Below are 24,329 nucleotides of genomic sequence, written 5' to 3'. Positions count from 1 at the left end.
AGATTTGACATTCGGAGTCCTTCCATCAATAGAAAGTTTTTTTTTCCAGCTTTTTCATCATGCATAAATAGTAAATACGATGTATATGAGACGTAGCTCAGCGGTGATTTCACGTCAAGTGATTCGATCAATGAATATTTCTTTTTTACTTTAATTTTTTTTTATCATATTCAAACACTAGATTGGTTCTGATACTAATATCAGGATCCTGGTTTTCGATGGGTTCAAAATATTTAAGTTAAAATTAATAATGATATATCTATCAGATTCTTAGAATAAATCGAGATTATACTGTTGTTCTTGTGATTTATGCTGATGGCTGTCAGTTCCGATGGATCTGCAAACCTGGTAATTCTGCAATGAGATGGGCTGCAAATTCCATTTAATTATCTACCTCTTCCAAACTACATTAAAGCGCTTAAAGAAGCGTTTACTTTCTTCACAAATGTCCTGTTTACATGGATACTCTCCAAATGTTTTGGCTGTTGGACACCTTGCAGACAAGTAATTAATGGGAAGATATCACCAGAAACTACGGCAGATGATGTTGAACTTCAATAGAGACCTGCATAACATGGTCAAACATTGCAGCTCTGTTTGAGCTTTATCAGAAGGTCAACTCATATATCTTGCTGCGCCGCTTTTCACATGTGATTGCTGTGTGTTCTCTGACAATGAGCTCGTCTTGTTTACATGCAACTTGTCGCTCGAGTGCTCATGTATTTTATTGGTCGCAGGACAACTTCAATCTTAGCTGCATGTATCTTGAAGACTACAAGAAACAGAGTTGAGCATGAACAGCGTTGTGTTTACTTTATTATGCTGAGTTAGATTAATTAACTATGTCCTTGTCCAAACCTAAGTTTAAGGCATCACAAGGACAATTAGCTTGGACATTGATGCAGTTCTGTGAATCTGAACTCCATTTCTGTGGTTTTAGAAAGAACAGCAACAAGGAAAAAGGTGAGAGAGAACAGAGGAGGCAGTCTCACGGTGAACATGTGTATATGAATTTGCTATATAATCATCCGACACAAATGCATGACTCTAATCATGAGGGAATTTACAACGAAGAAATCATTTGCTTAGCCTTCATCTTCTCCGTGAAATCCTTCATCCTCATCAGTGCAACTTCCAGCGTCTGCTGGCTCATATTTGCGAAGCACACCCTAAACCAGCCTGCTTCTAAACAGTGGCATGACGAGCCTGGGGATACATTAAGCTTTGCTTCATGCAACATCGAGTTCCAAAGACTCAGCTCTCCTTCTACTGTGGGCTCTTCGAGTAACTCTCCCAGATTCATCCAGCAGAACAGACCAGCGTTCCCTTGCAAGCACCTGATCCCAGCATTGCTTAGCCCTTCCACCACGAACTCGTACCTCTTCTTAAGCCTCTCTCGATTTGTCCTGAGGTAGTTCTCCGTGAACTCCTTGTCCGACAGCAGTGACGCCAACATCTTCTGCGTCTGGGATGACACGAGTGTGAAGCTGGACATCCTCCTCGCAGTCGTCACCACCTCGTTGTTGTACGAGTAGATCGTGCCCACTCTGTATCCAGGTAGCCCAAGATCCTTGGAGAGGCTGTACACGATATGAACTCTCTCGCGTTCCTGATGGCCGCGAGATTCGACGATCTCCGTCATGCTTACGAACTCGTCGGAGGAGAACACTGAGCCTGAGTATATCTCGTCTGATATCAGGTGGATGCCCTTGTGCGCCACGAAGTCCAGTATCTCTTCAAGAACAGGTCTGGTGATTGCAGTCCCCAACGGGTTGGATGGGTTTGTGAGGAGGAGTCCTTTGACTCTAACCTTCATGGATTCTGCTCCGGCACACGCATCTTCCAAGGCCCGGAGAGTAATCTGGAATCCATTTGAGCTGTTGCAGTGGACTGGAATGATGTTGACACCTGTTCTCCACCTTAGATCTCTATCAAACCTACAACACAAGAAGCGGCTTTGTCATGTAAATCCAATTAGAACGGTGAAGTGACACTCTAAATCTACAGATTTGCCGTAGCTCTTACCCCGGATAATAAGGTGTAGGAATCAGTAGACCATCTCCGGGGTCTGCTAAGATGAAGGTCAACAGCTCATTAGCCGCGGTAGCTCCCGCAGTGAGAACGATGTGTTGAGGATCAAATTGTGTCCTTCCTCCTCTTATTTGCTCCATAAAAAGTGCCACTGCCTGCAGGCAGAAGATTAGATGAGTTCTATATACGAACAGGATGTAGCTGCTACTAATCAGGAGCTATTACCCTTGTAAAAGTTTTGAGCCCATGGTAATCCTGAAACAAAGCATTCTCTCTGAAGCTCGATACTCCACATCCCCAGCCAAATTCTTGTGGATGCTGCTCCAAATAATCTTCTAGTAGATCAAATGAAACCTGAGGAAGGCTAAAAGACAATTGTTAGACCAGAGAAATGAAGATACTTGTCATGATATTAGGATGCAGGACTTACTTGGTTCTCTGCCAATCCCATCTGAATGACTCCTGAGGGGTTGCTTGCGGCATCATAAGGGTTTTCATCGTATACCTTCCAGCCAACAAAGTAAGGAGAGTCTTCTCCATGGGTGTCGGAAGTTGCCATCTCAGACAGTGGCACACCTTTCTTAGCCATGGAAGTTTCAAGCAACAGGAGACAAGCGAAATGGAGCAATCCACTGATGATGCCAACCATTAATTATATAAGAAGAGAAAACAAGGCTCAGACTCTCGGCAACTGTAATAAAAATGAAATGCTGCAAATGATTGGCTGTATCTAAACATGATCAAACTTCCCCTTTCCAAACCATGTCTCTTTCTGTTGGCGCAGCTGTTGTGCCATTCTCCAGTTCATTAGAAGCTTACTTTGTCCCCGTTCCCATGATAAGTTTCTGTCTGATATATATATATATATATATATATATTACTGTGTTGGGAAACACAACAATAATGCATGCATGCATGCATGATTGGAAGTCACAAAGGAGCAGCACATATTAAACCTAAACGTATGCCATGGAGGTGTGAAGATGGCAGAGTTTTCACAGAAGGTGAGAGGGGTGATGAAGAGCAGGCCATGATGGACGTCCACCGGCTTTGGGTCCACTTCACTGCCGATCATGCAAGCAAGCAACACATGTTCACACAGGACAAACCAAACCTTCCTCTCGTTGTTGATGGAGGAAAATGAATCCAGTTGCATTCCTCCACATGTTTCGCTATGATGCATGACACATTTTGTGGTGTCCTCTTCTTGCCATCGATGCTTGTGGTAAAGCGAAGAAGAGAATTTGGCCCCAACTCTCATGGACCAGTCATCATGTTAGAAAAAGGCAGACAATATGGCAACATCTTTGCCATGTAAGTGAAGGAGGAGGATGGATGTAATAACATTTAATAATATTACAGGAAATGGGAGATATGACACGACATTTAGCGACTGCATGCTCGATTACTTGACGTAAATTATCTAATGTTGTCCCCCACAGGCCAACCTCTTTGTGGTGTCAGTTCTCAATCACTCGTATCTGCACACCCACAAAGCTGCAGAAAAGATTGCAACATGTAAAACCTTCAGGCAAGCCAAACATTCCATGTTGATGCAGTCTCTTCTTCCTGTAGGAATTAGCTCATCGAGTGTCTTGGGTCTGAGTCATTGTTCTTCCTTGGAACGATCTCTGTATAATCTATGTATGGGGAGGTAGGTGTACATATCATGTCAGCATTTTTATTATGTAGGTGGCATTGTGGTCCTTCTTGACTTCAAACAACCAAAATGAAACTTTAGGGAGAATTTAAAGGAGAGGAGAAACACAAGAGAGTACCAACTTGACACAGAATATTTTTAGGCTTTGTACAAGTAGAGTTCTGCTCATCTTCTAAGGGAGATCAAATCAGAGCACCAGCCATAAGAATAGATTCATTGGTTGTGAACCATAAGCAGTGATTTTAATAAGGACTGCATGATCCTCAATCTCACTATTTTATGTAGCTGTTAAAAGTATGTGACTTTAACTCATTCTTTATCTTGGTTTAACAAATCTTAATTCTACCTATCTGGAAGATCATAATTGGCTCCACTCCCTCTCATGTCTTCAAGTCCCTGCAAGTCCTCTGCATTGCTGCTGCATGTCTTCTGAGCTCTTGACCTGCTTAACTTAGAGGCTTGTCAAGATCTAGTTGTTGCAGTTTGATCATCAAGTGTTTGCAGTATTAGGTTAATATATTTCATCATCTTGTAGTTGTCAATATTGATGGTATCACATTTTGTTAAACAACTTGTGGAAACCGAAAGCGAATCGCAGTTGCCGGTTTTTCTTTCTATTTTGGAAGACAATTTTCAAAGAAGAAGGTTCCTTAACATGCAGTTTTGCAGAGAAAATTAGTACCTAATCTCTGAATTCGCTTTGGGGATCTAATCAAAGTTTACCAACCTCAGCATCAACCATGCATGCTTTTTGAGATTTTGTCCTGAAAAGAAGGAACACACAAGCTTTTCAGACTAATTAAATTGCTGTCAATCTATCCCAAGAATCATATCCTGATGAGAAACTGAATCTTCACATACATCTTTGAAGTTTGTTTATCTCAATAATTCTTCTGAGGAGTTCTCATTGCTTCTCTTTTATTCGCAAATCCAGCATTCTTTTATGCAAGAAGATTTCTTTGTTTCAAGTGCGAATCAAATCGAATGAAAGACTGTGGAAGATCATCATCAGCCTCAATATAAAATAATTTGAGGAAGATGGATATGAGAGAGAGAGAGAGAGACATCTCTTTATTTATTTGTTTAGTTATTTCTTGATGGTACAGACATAATCTCTTTATTTTATGAAGTATGTTTACTTGTTTGGTCTCCTCCTCAGCATATGCTATCTTCCTTGTTGTAGGGTATATACTCTCACATACAATGAAAACAACACTATATATATGTACCAATTGCTATTAACAGGAAGATAAATGTAGTTTTGATTGCCATAAGAGGACAGAGCAGAGAGAAAGACACACTTGACTCCTTGCTAGGTGAGGTTTGAGTTCTTCATGCAATCACTCTATGAGGAACAACATCATGTTCTGGAGTCGGCTACCTTCTATCCTTGATTCCAGCTTGATGATGTAGACGGTCCACATTACACTAGAGAGTTTATGCTACTCTCAAATCATGGAGGATCTGATGCCATGGTGTTAGCTGCTGCAAGTCGCCATCATCTTCTTACGAGAACATGTATGCCACTCGCTGCAAGCAGAGACCATGTTTTGCTGTATTACCAGAAGCTTTGAAACATAGAATTTCTTGTAAATATTACTAAGAAATTTTACATCACAAGAGAAAGAAAGAAAGACAACTCCAAACACACAGCCGATGAAGACCAAAATCACATCCTCATGTAGAACACAGATCTTGCAACTGAGTGATCTGCTCGAAAGCTACAGAGTAAGAAGCTGTCCTCTGGTGATCATTACTTGTCATTTCATGTAGAAACAAACAACTGCACGGGGAAGCTGCCTTGAGTGGATCAGAGGACTAATGCAACGGAGATGGATGAATGGAAGGCGTCGTTCCTCACAATGCATTCAGAGTTCCTCAGTCATGCCTTGTCCGCTGGTGAACGGAACACAAACCAAAGCGCAGATATGTAGTTGAGAAGTCCGAGGACAAGAACGCTGGATGCGTAGGTAGGTTCGGCTAGTCTTCTAACTCAGAAGTTGCTGCCAGAGGTACACAACCCCCTCCCCGTCCCCCTCCATCATTAAAAAGTGTGCCATTTGATCCACCTTGTGGGGGTTCCAAGGCTGCCATCGGTAGAATCTGCAGCTACTGTTCTCTGCTTGGCCCAGTAATGTATTATCAACATTTGAAATGTTATGAACCATACCAAGGTAGAAAAGAAGAGAAAAGGCACGGATGAAGTCATTAGATGCAATTAAGCTGATTTGACTGATGATCTTAAACCATGAGAGATGTTGATTTAGGTCAACTGTTCGTGTCTGTGATGTCTCCTGCAACCACATTATTCTCATCTTTCCATGATCAAGAATCAGTTCTTTGCATATGCTCATTCCCTGGCACAGCAAATTGGTGAAGAATTAGTTCTGTCCACAACTACTTTTCTTCTCCTTTTCTGATCTCATTCAATATCTTTTCTCCAAATCATACTACTACTACTATTACTACTGCTACTACGACGAAGCAAAAGTGAGTCCAAGGATGGAGGTCTGCCGCAGTGCTTTGAGGTTGCTGCAAGTCGTCTGAGATATATGGGGAGAATGGTCTTGTCAAGTAGAGCGGAGGGGAATCACAGGCTACTCTGTTTCATTTGTCGCCATTGGCGTCGGTCAGAGAGGGTACGATCTCCCTCCCGTTCGCCTCCCCTGCGGAGGTCGCAGCCTCTGCACCTCTGTCGTGCGCTGCCCGCTGCCATGCGCTGCTTTGACTGCTCTAATGCTCGGACGCCTCGTCATAATACTCGAATAATATATTTATATCGGATGTCGCAGTTGAATACTGTCACAAAAGTATGTAACGTTTATAACGGGCTCATCATTTTTGTAACGGCCGTCATAATACGCCCTGCTTAACGCTCACTGTGCAGTACCAAATCGAATGTTACACGCATCCCTGTGGCAGAGATTTGATGTAGTATTTTGACTACTACATTGTAAGCATCACGCTTCGTAAGTGCACAGTGGATTACTGATCCGCACAGCACTGGAATTCTCTCGTGAACCTGATCGAGCTGCGTTATATATTCCGGTGGACCAAATCAACATGCACAGAGAGCGAGAGAGAGAGAGAGAGAGAGAGAGAGAGAGAGAGAGAGGCTGCTTTGCCGTTGGGAAATGTTACCTCTTTACTATCTTCGTCTGTGTCTTTGATCTCGATGCGTTTCCTGTCTTGCCCTTCTCATGCCAAGTCTTTTGAGATGTCCGTAGTAGTTTGGTTGGAGGAGGAGACATTAGGAGATCAAAGGCGTCTTCGTCTTCGTCTTCTTCTTGTTTTCCTTTGTTGCATTGATAAAAAAGCTGACATTTTTTTCCTTTGTGTTCTGAATCATTTGAGTCATCTGTTTTTATTCCCTTCTATGATGGTTGTGCTTCCTCTAGAGTAGGTGGCATCTCTCGTTTGTTTTCATTCTCGTCAAACAGACCCAATCCTCTGCATCATAGACACTTCCAAATACAAGAAAAAGGAAGGAAAAGCTGCATCAAAATCTCACCTTTGCTGAGGAGACACCGCGGTAGCTTTTCTTCTTCATCCAGACAATGCAGGATAGGACGGCGGCGGCGGCGGCGGCGGCGGCCCCGAGGATTCAGGCGGCAAAGCCTCAGTTCCCAGAGCAAGACCAAAACCTGAGGTGCCCACGCTGCGACTCCACCAACACCAAGTTCTGCTACTACAACAACTACAACCTTTCGCAGCCGCGGCACTTCTGCAAGAGCTGTCGCCGTTACTGGACCAAAGGCGGTGCCCTCCGCAACATTCCCGTCGGCGGTGGCACTCGGAAGAACTCCAAGCGTTCCAATTCGTTTTCCTCCTCCGCGGCGTCAAGTTGCAAGCGGCCCAATCCCCCTAAGCCCCCTTCTCAACTCTCTGAGTTCCCCAAGACCGAGCCCATTTCTCTTGTCTACCCGCCGCTCGACCCCGACCGACACTTGCTCGACATGACCGGAAGCTTCAGCTCGCTGTTGGCATCTGATGGGCATCTCGAGAGCTTATTGGGGAGCTTTGATCCGGTGGGTGGTGATGCTGCGGTGCTACCGAATTCGAGTAATGCGAACCGTTCCTGTGTTGGCATTCAGGGGATGGAACTGCAGAGCTCCACCGGCGACAGTGGCAATGAGATCATGACAACGCCGGTGATCCAGAACTTCGAAAGGCTGGAGGGCGATTCAGGATGCTGGGATGCGGGATGGACTGATCTTGCCATTTACAATCCAGGTTCCAGCATGCAGTGAAAGAAGAAGACTTGGAGCACAAAACCCACAAAGATCACATTTTTCTTCTTTCCTATAGCCTTCTTTTAATGTAGTCTTGTAGAACTGTTTCTAAGATATATAGTTATATGGTTATAGGCACAGATAGATACATAGTTTTGACACTGTGATGATGGAGAGATGGATTTTGGCAAACTTCAAGTCAGCCTTATTTTGGTTTCTATGCTCCATTTCTCTTTGTTTGTTCTGTTCAATCTTAAGGCAAGTTGATGGATCAGAAATCTTGGTAAGGTTAGTCTTGTGCACCTTCATCCTATGGAAGGTTTGTTGTAGACTGTGCATAATTACTCTGAATCTTCTGAAGAATGTGAATGGTTATGATTCATAAACTACAGAAAATTTGAGGATTCATTCTAAACATGGGAGGCACTTTCTTGATACATCTTGATTTCAATATCTAACATTATAATTGTCAATGTATGATTGGATTTATATATTCAGTGGCTTACCATGGAGTTGTTGGTTGCTTTTCCAATATGATCTCTTTGTTGATCTTCTTCAAACTGCAACTCTTTTGCAGTTCTTTGTTCTTTGGATTGATAACAATCTATTTTTTCATCTCTGTGATATGAACATCCACATTGAATTTTTTCAGTTTATGGTTTTGCCTTGAGTCTTAGTACATTTCAGGGTGAAAGTTTCTTTCTTTTGTGGAATCACTAACCATTCCTTTTTGTCCAAAGACATGAAGATTGATGTAATTTTGTTTCAAGAACTCACCGATTATGTACTTTATTTTCTACTATTTACAGCTTGCTTCCAGTTTCCAACTTTGCCAAGAATTTGTCGATTTGTTGTGGATGGTTGTATCAAATTTATGATCTTTAAATAAAAAATTAGATGCATGCTGGTTTGTTGGCAATAATCTCTTAATGCACTCATTTGCCATGGATCACAAGGCTGATCACCTATATTATGTTTCTTGAGTAGAAAAACTTAGTAGCTGATGCATCTTAAGCCATATGCATCAATCCCACTGTTTTCACCTGAAACAGGAGATGAAATGTCAGCAATGTTGTGCAACTGATCAGTTTGTAGCAGAACAGTGGAACTTCAACATGGATGAATTCCAAAATGATCTTCATGATGTCTTCAAACTGAACGGTACTGCATTTCAGGTAAGTTCTACGGCACTCAAATTTCATCTCCTTTAAGCATTCTCTGTAACACCTTCCGTTCATTTTTCGTAACTTTGAAATTTGATCGCAAAGAACTGTTCTAAAATCAGCTATATGGTTTTCTTGTGCATGGCATTCGTGTGATACGACACATGACCCATTTGCTATCTCCAGTTTCATCATGCCACAACCAACCATGTGGTTGGTAACCTATAATATCATGGAGTTGCATCACATCTTATTTCCTGGCACAACAATGCATCGTTTGGTAAACTTTTTGGACCATATAAGAGCAAAATGTTCTCGCATGCCTACCTTGTCGCCTTTTGTTATGCAAACTTGCTTGACTTTGAAGCCTACTCCATATCGATGGCATCCCAGGATTAGTTTCTCTGAATCCTTGCTTTACATCATCGCAAAGACATGCTGCACCTGAATCATTGTTGTTTCTTTTCTGCATGTCATGTATCAATTACACTTGCAGTCCAAACTCTATTGCTGTGTCGTTGTTGATGACACTGTGATTACTGTGAACATTGTTAGAATGTGCATCTGTTCCGCTGTTGATTCTGACCAAAGGACATATGAACCTGTTAGTGCTTCATTTGAGATTAAACCTGGTTAGATTAGGTGCAATGTTGCTTGCCTTGATTTGGCCACTTCATTTGGACTAATCTAAAGAACAGAGAACACAGAATCAATGTCTTTAGCCTACCAGTCCTGTGGAGTTGTTCCACTGCTTGTCCAGAATGGAAAATGCTATGTTGTGCACAACCCTGATGAATTGAATACTTCAGTAGGTGAGTGTATGATGATCCCGTGACCTCAAGGCTTTCTTCCAGTCTTCCCTTCTCTTAAGGGTCTTGAGAAACTTCCAAGTCAAGTCTACAGCAAAAATATAGTAGCCATGACTTCCTGCCCACAAGCTTTTACCCCAAAGCTGTTTGCTTCAGGAAATGTACAAAAAGAGGTGTTACCTGACTCTGGTCTTTCAGTCATTCAACTGCTTCAGATAGAATATTTTCTGATCTGTTTACCATATACTCACTAAAAGCCACTGTCTCATATGAAAGGTTTAGTCAACATGTAAACTACATGGTTGGATCTTGGAGTGGAGGCAAAGGAAAGTGCTCGAGCAACTTCATGCCAAGGTTCCTGGAGACTCCCAACTGGTAAAAGCTGTCTTGTGCAACATATCAATGTCCTTCCTAGATCTCATCTCTGTTTGAGCTTAGAAATTTAGGGATTGTGTTTCTAAAGCTACAAGAGAGATTTTTTTTTCTCTTATATATTTTTGTTTGTAAAAGGAAATTTGATGTCAACAACTCCATGTTTAGTTGTAAAAGAAGAGGGAGTCTAATATTCACTGCAGAAGAAAACCCAAAAATTGAAAGGTATTGTCTGATGGTCATGATATTTCAGTTCTTATTTGTGAATGTTTATAGAGCAGAAGAAAATAATTTGTTTCCAGAAAATCTATAAAGTTTGGAAATATTTCCATATAAAAATATAAATATACTTCTCATGCCTAAAATTCATGTTTTTTTTTCAGATAGAAGCATAAGATAATTTGCAATTTGCCTCCAGTTAACCTCACACCCTACAGACATAATTAACATAATTATGCCTACTACAAAAGCAGAAATAGATGAGTAGGTGCTGATACAGAGCAGGTAAAACTTTCACTTGCATCCTTACATAACCTAAACACCAATACTGATCTTAGTAACTCAAGAAACCCTGCATCAACATGCCAAAAGAAATTTGAAGTGGTCACTAACATAATAATGGCCCTGGTAATTTGCCAAGAATGTTCTCTGAAAAATCACAGACTCCTTGAGATCTTGATTGGTTGGAAACTCTGCCTGTTACATATTAAAATTAGTATGGAACTTCACTGGTCAAAGGAAGATGACAATGCATCCTAGTTGTGCATTGACTTAATCAAACCAACAACTTGATGCAGTTCCTAACATTTGCAGAGTAATTGAAGTAAATGAAACATCTACAACAAAAAAAAAAAAACTCCTCATAGGTTTGCCTTGGCTCCACATAGAAGTCACTTAACCTGTTCCAAGATACAGGCCATTCCAGTTTATCACACCAAGCTTAAAGTGCCAGTGAAACAAATGGATATTGTTCAAACTTTATTCTGAAAATGTGAACAAAGTGGGGGCTGAAGCTTAGAATTTCATGGAACTCAAGTCTGCAAGACAGTTATCATAAATGGAAATTGAATATTATATATAATATTTGCAATGAAAATTGAATATCATAATTTCTTGATATCGCAAAGTATGATAAAAACCTTGTCAATAAAAAAGAGTAATATTAATTTTATTCTAATCAGAAACACCTTGAGACAACTGCTCTGTCTATGCACATCAACATCTGGAGTCAATTTATGTTTCTCAAACTGGCAGAATAAATGAGACAGACATTAAATCTATTAGATCTTTGCTTTAGAAAAGGTCTCCAGAAAATTTAAATGTCTGAGTGAAATATACTAATCAGCAAACTAAGCTGTTCCATCAATTTCATTCTAGATCATATTGAGAGGATATGTTTAGTTTCTGGAACTCTTAGAAATGTTGCATAGAATTGCAAGAGTTTTAATTTCTACAATTGGATTAGAAAAGTACCAATTGCAAGTTGCAGAACAAGCAGTGTAAAAACAATCTCAATCTCTTGGCAGTGATAACTTTTAGTTGTCTCAGAAGTTATAATCACACATTACAACAAGATGTTGAACGAGCACGACACATGCAAAGAAGTCATTACATACCGAGGTAATGAAGCCAAACTTCAAGAACCATAAGATACAAAAGTATGTTCTTTGCCATAGTAACCATCTTCTTTTTCCATGCTTCTCATAGAAATCTTAACCCTTTGTGGTAGTGGATTCTCCAGATTGCAAGAAAAAGCTGAATGATTCAAGCGGTCAGTGCTCTTGATGTCAATACTAGACAAAGTCCTCCGATGAGAGCGAGCATCCGCAGATGGATGTCCCTGTATCATCATTCTCGGCACATTGAAAGCTCTCTGTTTTGCCTTGATTGATTCAGTCAAGCTCATGTAGCTGGGCCTACTTCTGTTGCTGTCCTCTGTTCTCTCTGAGCCCAAAAGAGTGCTGGTTGAGATCGGCGTCGACATGCAGAACGATGACGACGATGCAGAACTCTCGTTGTAGTATAATTCAGTGCTTGGAGATGAGGAAGGACGAGTTCTGCAGCCATGGTTGTGAGTAATGGTTGGAGGTCTCGCTGAAACCCTCATGGTCATGTTGTTCTTGTTTATTTTCACTGAACCAGGTTCACCGCATGTTGTGCGGATGCCACAATTGTCTTCTTTGGATTCTGCTTCAGGAAGATCCTTCTGGCCTGTACACTCCATCAACCTGTTCTCCCAGGGTTTGGCAGCCATCCACCTCTCCAACCAGCACCACTTCCCATTACCTTTATCAAGACCATGATGCTTGAGAGAGGCTGTGGTTTGCTTTGACCTCCCACTCATGGTTGACAAAGATTGCTGTCGGAAGACAGAGCAGGAAATATGGGCTGAATCAAATATTAATCATCACGAAAACTAGAAGGCAAGGCAATAAATCTCCACATTTACCTTTTGACAAAGGGCATAAGCAATAGCTCTTTCCCTCTTAACAGCTCCCTCCTGCCTCATCTGCAACTTCGCTCTTACTTCTTCCAATGTGCCCGGACTGTCGCACCATCCTTCCTGAAAACCACGAGATGATGCACAAAAGACAATGATGCATTACATTGTTAAGATCTGAATGAAAATAGATTACAGAAGAAAAAGTAGCAGAAAAGGTCATAATCATCGCTGCAATGACTTCAGGAATGACAATAGCTACTTTTCTGAAGACTTCAACCGAGATAGATGATGACGAATTAGAGGCATGCAAGGACTAAAAGCCTGTGATTTCGAGGATAAGAATGCGAGACTACCTCCGCTTCCTTCAGAGGATCCAGTTGGCCCCGATGGGCTTCGAGCATCCTCTGCACGGCCTGGCCCTCGGTGGACATGCGCACCCGCCGCGCCCGGACGCGCGCCTGCACGCGCACCAGGGCCTGCATGCACCTCAGCGTCACTGCCGCCTGCTTCCGCACTTGCCGGCCCCGCACTATGGCCTGCAGCCTCACGATCCCCCTCAACGCCCGCAGCGCTCGCCTCGCCTTGGGTGTCAGATCAACAAAAAGTTCTCATTTTTCTTGCAGACAGCGCACACGACTACTCGAATGTATGCAAGTCTTCTTGCGTTACCAGGAAGGCGCGGAAGGCGGTCTGGATGCGGATGGCCGCCCACTCCTGCCTGACCACCCTGAAGTCCCTCGGCGGGGCGCGGACGACGGTCGCCGCGGCGGCGGTGAACGCGTCGGCGACAGACGAGGCGTCGGACGCCTCGGACGCTGCCGATCGGTGGCTACTGCCCCTCGACCCCCGCCGCAGCGACAGGTGGTCCCATGAGGAGCTCCTCCACAGCTTCGTCCACTTCCTGCTCCTTCCATTATCGCCACCACCGCTCCTTTCCTTCAAGAAGGCAAGGAGAAGACAAACAACAGAAGAGAGAGTAGAACCAAATTTAGCAGCTCGAGACTCAACCATGAAAGAAGAAATCAAACGACAGAAAATGCAGTGATTACACAGCCATCCTGCTCTTGCTTCTTGATGCCTGCAATCAAGGACTTGATCCACTTCCCTGAACCACCCATTTCTTGACAGATTTCCTCCCCAGAGAAACCTTGCAGCAGATATATTGATGCCTCCAGAGCGAGAGAGAGAGCGGCGGAAGTGTGTGAAACGGAGAATAAGATGAGAGGACACTGTGTGGGGTACGTTGGGGGGTGTAGCCTTTTGCATGTCATTTGAAATTCAAAAGAGAGAGGGAGGGATCTGTAGAGAGAGAGAGAGAGAGAGAGAGAGAGAGAGAGAATACAATAATCCAACAAAATCTTGCACTTTGGATCCATGTACTTTTGGTCGGGAAACGAAGTGCGATTACGATGCAGTTGGCTTTGGGTAACCTGCCCGAGGCTTTTGAGTTCTTCCTTCTCACCTGTTCTTTATGGTTAATAAGGAGAGTGGAAGCCTCTTTTTCTGGGAAAGCCCGAAAACCTTCTCGCAATGGGACACTAATTCATCATGCTTTAATGCTTGGCTCATCATCCCTTGCTAAACACTGGAATCAGGAGCCCTCAGTGCAGGTACAGCAGGCTGATTGAAATGAGGAGTTCTGACACACAAATAGAAGGCCAAAAAAGCTATCTTGGCAATGCAAACAAAGATCAGGGAAAAGCTGGGATGGTCACCGCAGATACAGAAGGGTGACTGACATGAGGTGTTCCGATGCCTAAACAGATGATTAATTTCTGGTCATGTGACTTAGAAAAAGATAAACATAATTAGATTCTGTGTCAACATTATTCTCATTTAGCATTTTTCCTTTTCCAGATCAAATCCGAGATGCTGACAACACTTCCTCGCAGGCAATCAAAGAGATTGTTGTTGGCTTTCTGTGAGGACGGACTTGTGACGCCTGCAGGCCTCATGTTTGAAAGGGTCGCTGCTGCTTTGAGTTCCGGCGTGCGACAAGGTGGCTGGGAAGGAGTTCCGAAGACTTGCCCACCTCAAACTGCAGGATCGAGCCTTCCATCTGATGCCGGCATGAAATCAGTCTAAAACACGTAAGTTGTGTTGTGTTCCTCCATTGACCTTACCGTGCCACCTTCATTCATCTTCTGTGCTCTGACTTTTGACTTATCAAGGAAGATTAATATAAATGGACTTTCAGCTGTCAAGTGAGTACACGACAGTAACGGTATGTTTGTCATTACCGCAAACCAAATGCTTTAAAGATTGGAAATCCAACTTGATTTCCGGTTATGGTGTATGTTTGTCTTTCTCTTATTGCTTGACTGCAAAAGAAGCTGTTCCTGTTTGTGGTTTTTGATTTTTACCAGAGATAATTGATAGAAAGCATGCTTGAATTCTTAGTTCATCCTTCAGTACATGTCAGCAAACTTGTTCGAGACGGTACAGTTTCTGAGAAGCTCAGGATTCACAGGCAACACTGCATATGAATTCAGCCAATGATCATGAATCTACTACTTCTGGAACATCGATATCATTGTAACAGTGGAGCCAAATAGTTTACTAGATAGAGCTGGAATTTGTTGCAGTAATTAGCTCGTGCAATGACTTACATGTATAAGCAATAACGAATCAACCATGAGGAAGCAGAAAAATTTAAGATAGGTTTCATTGTCTCACGATTCGGCCACGCTCTGCATCTTTTTCTAGATCTTCAATATAGATTTCATCATCTCGTAGAAGAAATAGCTCAAAGCTGCAGAAGGCAACACCTGCAAGTAATAGTTAGTGGAAACTATTACGACTGGTTGTTGTCGGCTGCTATGAAATAGTGTGCTGATTAGAGAGGTAGAAGCATCACAACCTGAAGTGTGCTCGGAACTAGTCCTGCAAAGAGAGACTCGGCTCCTCGTCTCTTCACCAGATCGATGAAGGCGGAAGCCAGGCCCAGGTTGGTGGATTGCTGGAGCTGGAGTTGCCTCCGGATGACTTCCAGAGGATACGTCACGGTCTCAGAGCATGCCCCTGCAATTGCACCGTATGCTAAGGTCCACGCAGGACCTAGTTCAGTCCTCTTCTTCTTCGTCTCGGAGAGGTGAGAGCTCTTGAGGATGTCGTAGACCGTGTAGAAGACTGCGCTCGCCGGACCCATGCTGATGAGGGCGGCAGCCAGGCCCTTGTAGAGCGAGAGGAAGCCTTCATTCTGCACCATGTGAGAGACACAGCCTGCCACTCCCCCGAGAGCGTCGCCGCCCGGCGCAACCAGCCTCGTCCTTATCTATCGATGCCTAATCATCTCAAAATTAATGCAGAAGAAATGAAGTGGCAAGGCAGTTGGGTCTGGCCGAATCGAACAACGATACTTGAAGAGATAATGTTGTCACGGCAAAAGAAACTTACGGTGTCGAGAGGAATGCAGATCACGGTGGCCAGGAGGCCGGAGATGCCACCCCCAACGAGTCTATCGTGATTTGTGATCTCCTTCTTCCCCGGGGAGTTGAGGAGCCAATCCAAATACATGTCGTAGCAAATGAAATTGATGGATTTGAAAGGTACCATGCGGAGGAGGTTGAGTGCATTGCCCTTCCAGAATCCCCTCAACCCTTCTGCAGTCCAGATACACTGGACTATCTTCACCAATGGACGCTTTGATCCCTGGACGATGCATTCCAGCTTTATTCTCTCCAATGGCGCAACGCACGTCCTGTTTTTACATCAATGTATACATCATCAGATACCAGAAGCTCAATTTTGCTATTTGATCAAATAGTTTCATGTTCTACCAGTTCACTAAAAAACAGAAGAGTAAGCCTAAACTCGTTATATTTGGCTTTGGATGATTAAAGAGATCTCGATCCATCTCAAGAAAGCATTGCACATGTTTAACGCGAGGAGTTAAACATCTTTTGCCCTGTTAAATCCAAGTCCAGCGCCAGATTAATGATGCATGGCCAGTGCATGCGGCTATGTGAAGTCAACAGAATTGCATCTTCATACAGTTCAGCGCCGGCCGGTAGAAACTTAATTCATGACCTGATGAAAACATACAACATGGGAGGAAATAGACCTGGATATGACTGTGGACACTGTGCCGGCCAGTAGAAACTTATGCATGTCATTCCAATGACCCTTCCCTTTAGCCGTCCCTTCCTCTGAAGCCAGGGCACTGTTGTGAGACTTGCGACTCCCATACTCTTCCTCCTCCTCATTTCCTTCCTCGATGGTGGCTGCTATGCTTTCTGGTCTCAGGATATGATTAAATCTCAGGGTTGGAGGGATTCTAGCTAAACAGGTAATGTTCTCGACATCGAAGCACTTCAATTCTGAAGGAGAACCAGACTTCCTGGAGAGATTGGCATGGAGGATCTTGGAGATCCAGAGTGAAGTTGAGAAGGGTGTCGCGAGGAGATATTGTGGGGGTTCTACAACAAAGGGTGTGTCTTTTGTTGCCATACTGAGTTCAGGGAAGTACTTGTTGAATGTGGTAGGGGATTGGTAGTGGTAATGCATGAGAACCTGAAAGAAGGACTGGTGCAGCTACTGAGATGATGATGATGAAAGAAAGCTGAAACATGGAGGAGTACTGGCAATCGATTCCTCCCTCCTACCAATGTGTTTGATTAGGAATGTCGATGGTTCAGTTTAAGAAAGGGAAGATACTTGTGCATAGGACAAATGGTGATGCATTATTATTAGTTGGCATTGGATGGGAAGGATACTTCTCCAAGACTCTGTGGCTGCGGTTCGAGTCTTGGAGAAAACCTTCAGTGACGAGACGTTGATCATTCTGTGGTGGTGGATACTTGCAATTTGGAAGGGCGTTGATGGCCTCAGATTCCAAGTAAGGAAGATGAGGATGTGAGGAGAGATGATGGCGTATGAAAGTCCACATGGTTGATGAAGACTAAGATTGAATGATATCTGAAGAAGCAAAGACGAGCAAGAAATAGGTGGGCATCGATCGGTGAGCATTAGAGCCAGGCAGCTGAGAGAGAATAGAGGACGGGGCCGATAGTCACTCGATCTGGATCCGATAGCCAAAGGATCGGATCGGATCGGATCGGGTTGACACAGGTTGAGCCAAGGTACGATGGAAATGCAATGACCGAGTCCGGGTCAGATGAGGGATCGGCGCCACGTAACCTCTAATAGTTTCCGGGGAGATGTTTCAGCCTTTAGGATCGAGTTGAATCCGTAACTTTAGTCGGCCTTTGAACTTTTATCTTCCTCTAGGGAGATGATACCGACTGCCACAGTCCTGATTTGTGACGGAAGCTTATATATCAGGTTGGTGAGAGGCCAGATCACCCCTGCATGATTTCAGGGCTGATTCGGTCCCGCCCCCAATAGCATCCGCCTCGTAGAATCACCAACCCTGATATAGAAGATCACCCGATAAGCATGCGTCAAAATGGAGTTGCATTTTCCAACAGAGTTTTGTATATCTTTCATTATTGCCGATCTAAAAGAACACTGCGACATGGAAATTGAACAGAAGTAGTACTACCAATATAAATGAATCAAACGAAAGAAACAAATTCAGTCCCTCAAGGGCATACTACTAATCACCAAGTATTCTTACCCTGAAACTGTCCAAGGAAGTTGTCTGCAGCCCTAGCGCTTGACTTCCCACATACAGTGTCACTCAACTCCCTCGAACTAAAATCTCAGCATCTATTCTAACCTTCCATATGCTGATGGAACCTTATTAAAAGACCTTTTTCCCAGAATCCCATCAGTCTATTTTAACAGATGAGTATATCTTGCGAACGAACCACAGACAGGCATAAAAGCCAATTGTCCCAGTCAACACAAAGAATGAATATGATGCGATCAACATGTATCCAAAGTAAAGGATGCCAGAAACCAACTTGGTTATCTCCAACTTGGTGAAGAAGTAGAATACCGCATATGCAAAGAGGTAGATTGCAGAAGAACCTGCGGTCAAATATGCCCTCCACCACCAATAATAATCCTCACTGCAAAGCTGGAAGTAGCAAAGCACCATTGTGATCTCAGCACAAGTCACGATGAGGATGATGAACACTATGAAGAGGAAGCCAAAGATGTAGTAAAACTGATTCAGCCATATGGATGTCAGAATGAAGAAGAGCTCAATGAAGACAGCACCAAATGGAAGTATTCCACCAATTAGTATAGAAAATCCAGGCTGCATGTACCAAGCCTGCTCCGGTATTTGCCTAGGGATCTTATTGGTCTTTACTGGATCCTCCATTGCAGGCTTCTTGAATCCGATATAGCTCCCAACAAACACCAATGGTACAGATATGCCAAACCATAGGAAAACCAACGCAAACATGGTACCAAATGGAACAGCACCAGATGATTTCTCCCCCCAGATAATAGCATTGAGCACAAAGAAAATAGCAAAAACCACACCAGGAAACATGAATGCAGTTTGCAAGGTGATCTTTTTCCACTCTGTGCCTTTGAACATTTTATAGAGGTGGGAAGATGAATATCCAGCAAATAGACCCATGAACACCCACAAAAGAACCATTGCAGTCATAAGACCCCCGCGGTTGGAAGGAGAGAGGAAGCCCAGCAATGCAAATATCATTGTGACCAAGGTCATCCCAAAGAACTGAACACCAGTTCCCACATACACACAAAGCAAACCATAATTAGTGGGTGATCTAAAAACATCACCATGGACTAATTTCCATCCTGTTTCTTCCTGGGCTTCATCCTGGGTCTCCAGCTGATTATAATTGGATATATCTCTGTAAAGGGTTCTCATCATGATCATCGCCACCATACCAGATAGAAAGAGAACTATCATCAATGAATTTATGATAGAAAACCAGTGGATTTGGTCATCATTCATCAGAAGATATGTGTCCCAACGAGATGCCCATTTAATTTCACTGGGCTGTAAGAGATGAAATGAACATGAGACATGCAATGGAAACCATTAGTAACAGAAGGTGTATCTTGTATACACACCTGGAATGTAACATCATATGAGAAGACAACATATTTTTCAGCAACTACTTCCTGTGGAGCATTGCTAGTTGGAGTTATTTTAGTGCTTGGGTAACAGGTAAGCACTTTAGGATTCTTGTCATCCCACTCACTAAATTCATGCTTCACACTGTTTGCAAAAGAAATTGAGAAAGAAAATGTTATACATCTCATCAAATGGGACAACTTTAGTTCACCAAGCTCTCACAAATGCATGGTCTAAGAGGGTCAAATGTAATAGCCTTACCTATACAAGCAAAGAGGCTGATTGCTTGACTTCAACTCTGGTCACCTAAGTTACAAGGAGCAACCTTCCCATGACATCAAGACTCATACTCTAGATACTAAGCATCTCATGAGTCATGATTTGACATATTTGCTAACAATCATACATATTCAGAAAGAAAAGGAAATGTCTAAGATCTTAGTACCCAGAAACAACAACCAACTGACAACAAAGACATTCGGGCACAGAATTTGAATTTGCTTGTACTCTGTAGGTCTTGACACATGTTAAGAACTCAACTACACAATCAAGGCTGCAGTAATTATGTGAAGAAGCAGATTGACTGGTTTCTTATTTTTTTATCTCAAGAAAGACTTTATCTGGAATTCCATTTTTTTATTACAAGTTTTCAACCTTAGATGAAAAGAAACCTATATATCTCAATGTCTGCACTCGTATTATTAGAATGAAAAGTACAACCAGACATACTCAGAAGGACAAGAAAAGATGGCAGCTCTGCGAATGTGAATCCCACTGTTGCAGTTCACGAAACCTCTATCCCAATGTTGGGAAGCTGTTTTTATAATGTAAATCTGTCGGAAGCGTATTACATAATTAAGGTAATCGTGGCATATTACTTGTAACAAGCTGATATTTAGAGATAACAAACAGAATGAGATTCTAGATACACATTTTTAGAGTTCAATTTCGTAAGCTGCCAAAACTTCGTTCCGTATGCTTCCTTCTTTTCATTTTTAAAAAATTCAGTGGAATTCCTTTTCTCATGGGCTTGTCTAAAGAATTAAGAAGAATCTATACCTTATTAAAACTGTTTATTGGAGCCCTTTATTAGTTTGAAAATTTCAAAACCAATTATGTAGTTTACCACAAGGAGAAGTAGATTGATCACACTGACACTCAAACTGAAGGCTAAGTAGATTGATCATATTGACCAAAATTTCCAGAATTATATTACTCAGCAGGACTATATTTAGTAGATAAACGAATAAACTCAGCATAAGATTAAACAATAATATGACAGAAGGAAAAAATGATTGAAATCATAAACCAACAAGTTTCATTACCTGCTTGGAATCACCTCAAAACCAACAATTCGAGAATCTTCGGAATCTAGATCTTTATGATACATGACTTTGAAACTGAGATGATTATTTATGTAATACTTATCATCATTGATCTGAACAAAGAAATCAAATATTAGCTATCTTATACAAAAGGTTGCCAATATTTGCAGCTCATAATGGCAGGCAAACTAACTCACCTTGTAACCAACACGGAATCCATGTTCATAAGTTGCTACTTGATTTCCATCTCTTCTTTGTCGAGGAACTGCTACAGGAAGATTATCCAAGATCCTATGAAAGCCAAGTTACCATGCCATTAGGATTTAAGATTATAGATACTAGGGATATAAGCTTCTAAGCAAAAAAAAACTAAATGCCATTCTTTTCTTGAGAGGTAACACAAAAAACTTACATATTCACTCGATATTCATCATCTATCTTCTCCTTAAAATTCTTTGCAGCTTCAGGGGTAAGTTTTGTGCGACAAGCTACTTTGCAACCTTCATCCCTTCTCATTTGAAACTGATTTGAAATAACGTAATTCAAATGTCAAAAGGATGTTATCCAATAAAATAATTGGTAAGAATTTTCTTTTTTATTTAAGAAAAAAGCACCTGAGTTACAGAAAAACCAGTTGGTGAAGTATTAGTTTTGTCATGAGAAAGAAATTGAAAGTACTCACTGTGTAAATAGAATTCTCAATACGGTCTCCACGAAGAACCTCTCCTAGATTCTCAGCACTATTCATGATCTTCAGAGGCTTACAGTAATCCAAAAAATAGTAATCATATGGAAGTTGTGTCTTTGTAGATGAAAGCTTGTTCACTTTGACTTGAAGCTCATCATCCTGTGACAAGAAAGGAGAATCACCAATCAACATAAGCAAGTCTGATATCAAATAGCAAGTCATAAAACAAGCATTTCATAGAGACCAAATATAAAAAGATATCCAAGAACTGAAGCAAATAAGCTAAAACTAACAAATAGTACAAAGCAATGATCTCTTCAAGCATAAAAGTAAAAAAATCTCAAAATATAATTTACCCATGCAGTATAAAGAGGGAGCCAGGGATACATAAAGTCTTGATAGGCAAGCTATTTAGGGCACTGACACTTAAGTATCAACATGTGTACCTTGGAGAGACCAAAAAATTTGAACTCATATAACATTCACACATTCAATTCTAAAGATAAAGGGCATGTATGCAAACATTAGTTAAATTCATACCAACATCAAAGAATTATTGCGTATCCTTCTTTCCTTCAATGATATTAAATGATTTTAAGAAAACAGAAAACAATAGTGCCACCAGCACAATAACTATAATGATAGTGTTGTGGTTCTCATTGTCCAAAAGGAACCAGCCACCTAATGCTTGTTCAGTTCAGCAGGTTGCTATACAAGTATGTTTTTACCTAACTTGCTGCTACCTCCATTTATCTACATCCTGTTTTTTTGACCTATATACATTGGGTTAATACTTTGATATAAACATTTCACTCATGGTTGTAGATGGAAGGTGTGAGGCCCAGTTTAGTCCTACATTGAACATGGAAATTGATTGAGTTGATTCATAGAGCTACATAAATATAGTACTACTTCCTTGGGCTATAGCATTTTGGACCACGTGGGGCCTATGATGGACTTATTAAATCAGTTTTCACTGGATCAGATAGTGACAATTAGTTTCAGAGTAAACCCAACACTAATCATTGTGAGGGGCCTATGATGGATGCCTAAGAAGGAAATAACTACCCATAAATGGGGTTGAAAGCACAAAACGATGTGGAACCATCACTTGGTTGGACATGTTTGGACTAGGATACATTTGCATTAGGTACGGTAGGGTGCCTAATAAAAGAAAAGGGCTACATATGAATGAGTTTGGAAGCACATCATAACATGAATCCACCACTGCTGAGTCTCACAAACTGCATATTAGGAACGATTTATATGGCATGTGTTGGCTTTGGGCCTTGACAATTACATCAAGCCCCAATTGGGAGAGATTGTTATGCCCCTTGGTCCCACATTAGAATTCAAAGGATTGTGTCAGTTTATGGAGATAGATGAATCTACAACCAGTAACTTGGAATTATGCATCAAGGGTTGCCTAACACCTCAATGGACCACACCTTCACTATTGACTCGCATTTGTTAATAAATCTATTTCTCATGTATATGTTTACAAAATGGTTGTGTATTTTGTAGGCATTTTCTAAGCGGACCACATCCCTTACAAAGTCACATATAAGAGCCCATGACGCATATATAGGTGTTTGATTAATCAAATAGGTGTCAAACAATTGGTATTTTGTCTTTCAGTGGCTAAAGTTAAAGATCGCTAGACATTCCGATATCCATGCACAACAGAATCACAATGTGGATGTGCTTCATATCACCTATGTGGATCTTTTTTTTTTTCTTTCACCTATGTAGATCTTGCTATTGAAACAACAGTAGAAAATTGTCTTGGATCTTGTGCCTTCAATGTGATGACATTAATGCGTTTGATAAACAACACTTCTGAAAGACTTGTGACGCACAACTTTCAAGAATTGGCAAGTAATTAGAACAAGATGCTGCATACCATTCTTACAAGATGGTTAACGAAATAAATTCCATCACGCAAAATGCGGAGCGAACAAAAACGTTAGGAGCGACCACCAACCAAAACCTAATTCTTACATTTTCTTTTGAGAAAGAAAAGAAAATCTCAATCTTCAAGAATCCAAAAAGAGATCCAATCCTCGAAACCAAGGGGAAAAGAAGCAATCAACCTGAGATCTACGCATTTCGAGCCCAGATCCAACGGAAAGAAGAATAACAAGAAACGAAAAACCTAGATCTCGGTACCATCACAAAATGGACTCAAGTTCCAACCAGATCGGCCACGATTCGGATCGAATCATGATGGAAATTACCTTCTGGAAATCGCGAGGTGCCACGCCGGGGAGGTAGAACGCGTCTGCCTGGGGCAGCACGAGAAGAGATGAGAGGAGGAGAAGAAGAAGCGGCGCGATCTCGCCGTGGTTCGCCATCGACGGAGCGAGCGAAAAAGACCACACTGGTATCTCGTATTGAGACAGGTATATTTATATATATACACGGGCGAGGCAATGAAGAAACCAAAATAAATAAAATAATTAATAAAAGAGTGAAATATACTAATCATTTTTCTAAAACGAACACGAACGCCAGCCTCGTGTCTGATAGCAGAGTTTCGGGCCCACACCTTTTGGAGGTTATTACCAGAGGGTACATTCTTGAGTCAAAGCTTGTAGCGATATATAAATACACGTATGAAGACAATTTAAATTCCACAG

General features: G+C 41.8%; 5 protein-coding genes across 9 annotated transcripts; 1 reads left to right on the top strand and 4 right to left on the bottom strand.

Moving 5' to 3' along the window:
* Positions 1-988: 988 nt before the first annotated feature.
* Positions 989-2,850, bottom strand: LOC103969948 (1-aminocyclopropane-1-carboxylate synthase 7). The gene is made up of 4 exons (XM_009383581.3): positions 2,462-2,850; positions 2,257-2,385; positions 2,026-2,186; positions 989-1,937 (listed from the first exon to the last, which is right to left on the bottom strand). Exons 1-4 carry the CDS (start codon positions 2,678-2,680, stop codon positions 1,064-1,066), a joined length of 1,383 nt encoding a protein of 460 aa, XP_009381856.3. The 5' UTR covers positions 2,681-2,850; the 3' UTR covers positions 989-1,063.
* A 3,929-nt stretch (positions 2,851-6,779) lies between these two features.
* On the top strand, positions 6,780-8,150 carry LOC135595075 (dof zinc finger protein DOF3.1-like). The gene has a single exon (XM_065085586.1). It carries the CDS (start codon positions 7,249-7,251, stop codon positions 7,939-7,941), a length of 693 nt encoding a protein of 230 aa, XP_064941658.1. The 5' UTR covers positions 6,780-7,248; the 3' UTR covers positions 7,942-8,150.
* A 2,664-nt stretch (positions 8,151-10,814) lies between these two features.
* On the bottom strand, positions 10,815-14,320 carry LOC135596266 (protein IQ-DOMAIN 6-like). 3 transcript variants are annotated; one of them, XM_065088329.1, is made up of 5 exons: positions 13,380-14,320; positions 13,064-13,291; positions 12,717-12,830; positions 11,884-12,626; positions 10,815-10,963 (listed from the first exon to the last, which is right to left on the bottom strand). In XM_065088329.1, the coding sequence occupies exons 1-4, from the start codon at positions 13,974-13,976 to the stop codon at positions 11,904-11,906; spliced, it is 1,662 nt and encodes a 553-aa protein (XP_064944401.1). In that variant the 5' UTR covers positions 13,977-14,320; the 3' UTR covers positions 10,815-10,963; positions 11,884-11,903. The 3 variants fall into 3 exon arrangements, with proteins under 3 accessions (XP_064944401.1, XP_064944402.1, XP_064944400.1); XM_065088330.1 differs by lacking the exon at positions 10,815-10,963 and having other exon boundaries at positions 11,768-12,626; positions 13,380-13,646; positions 13,760-14,320; XM_065088328.1 differs by lacking the exon at positions 10,815-10,963 and having other exon boundaries at positions 11,768-12,626.
* Positions 14,321-14,523: 203 nt separating this feature from the next.
* On the bottom strand, positions 14,524-18,426 carry LOC135596267 (probable mitochondrial adenine nucleotide transporter BTL3). 3 transcript variants are annotated; one of them, XR_010480892.1, is made up of 6 exons: positions 18,289-18,426; positions 16,774-18,081; positions 16,107-16,410; positions 15,571-15,984; positions 15,320-15,478; positions 14,524-15,186 (listed from the first exon to the last, which is right to left on the bottom strand). XR_010480892.1 is itself a non-coding variant. In XM_065088331.1 (5 exons), the coding sequence occupies exons 2-5, from the start codon at positions 17,214-17,216 to the stop codon at positions 15,413-15,415; spliced, it is 1,227 nt and encodes a 408-aa protein (XP_064944403.1). In that variant the 5' UTR covers positions 17,217-18,081; positions 18,289-18,426; the 3' UTR covers positions 15,241-15,412. The 3 variants fall into 3 exon arrangements, 2 of the variants coding, with proteins under 2 accessions (XP_064944403.1, XP_064944404.1); XM_065088331.1 differs by lacking the exon at positions 14,524-15,186 and having other exon boundaries at positions 15,241-15,478; XM_065088332.1 differs by lacking the exon at positions 14,524-15,186 and having other exon boundaries at positions 15,241-15,462.
* On the bottom strand, positions 18,194-24,078 carry LOC103969390 (transmembrane 9 superfamily member 7-like). Its single transcript, XM_065088327.1, has 7 exons — positions 23,928-24,078; positions 21,685-21,849; positions 21,415-21,524; positions 21,200-21,293; positions 21,003-21,115; positions 19,674-19,821; positions 18,194-19,599 (listed from the first exon to the last, which is right to left on the bottom strand). The coding sequence occupies exons 1-7, from the start codon at positions 24,042-24,044 to the stop codon at positions 18,442-18,444; spliced, it is 1,905 nt and encodes a 634-aa protein (XP_064944399.1). The 5' UTR covers positions 24,045-24,078; the 3' UTR covers positions 18,194-18,441.
* Positions 24,079-24,329: the final 251 nt, after the last annotated feature.

This window comes from Musa acuminata, chromosome BXJ1-10, assembly GCF_036884655.1.
Source record: "Musa acuminata AAA Group cultivar baxijiao chromosome BXJ1-10, Cavendish_Baxijiao_AAA, whole genome shotgun sequence".
Taxonomy (NCBI): Eukaryota; Viridiplantae; Streptophyta; class Magnoliopsida; order Zingiberales; family Musaceae; genus Musa; species Musa acuminata.
The sequence above is the reverse complement of the archived record's forward strand: the minus strand, read 5'-3'. Positions and strand labels throughout refer to the sequence as shown.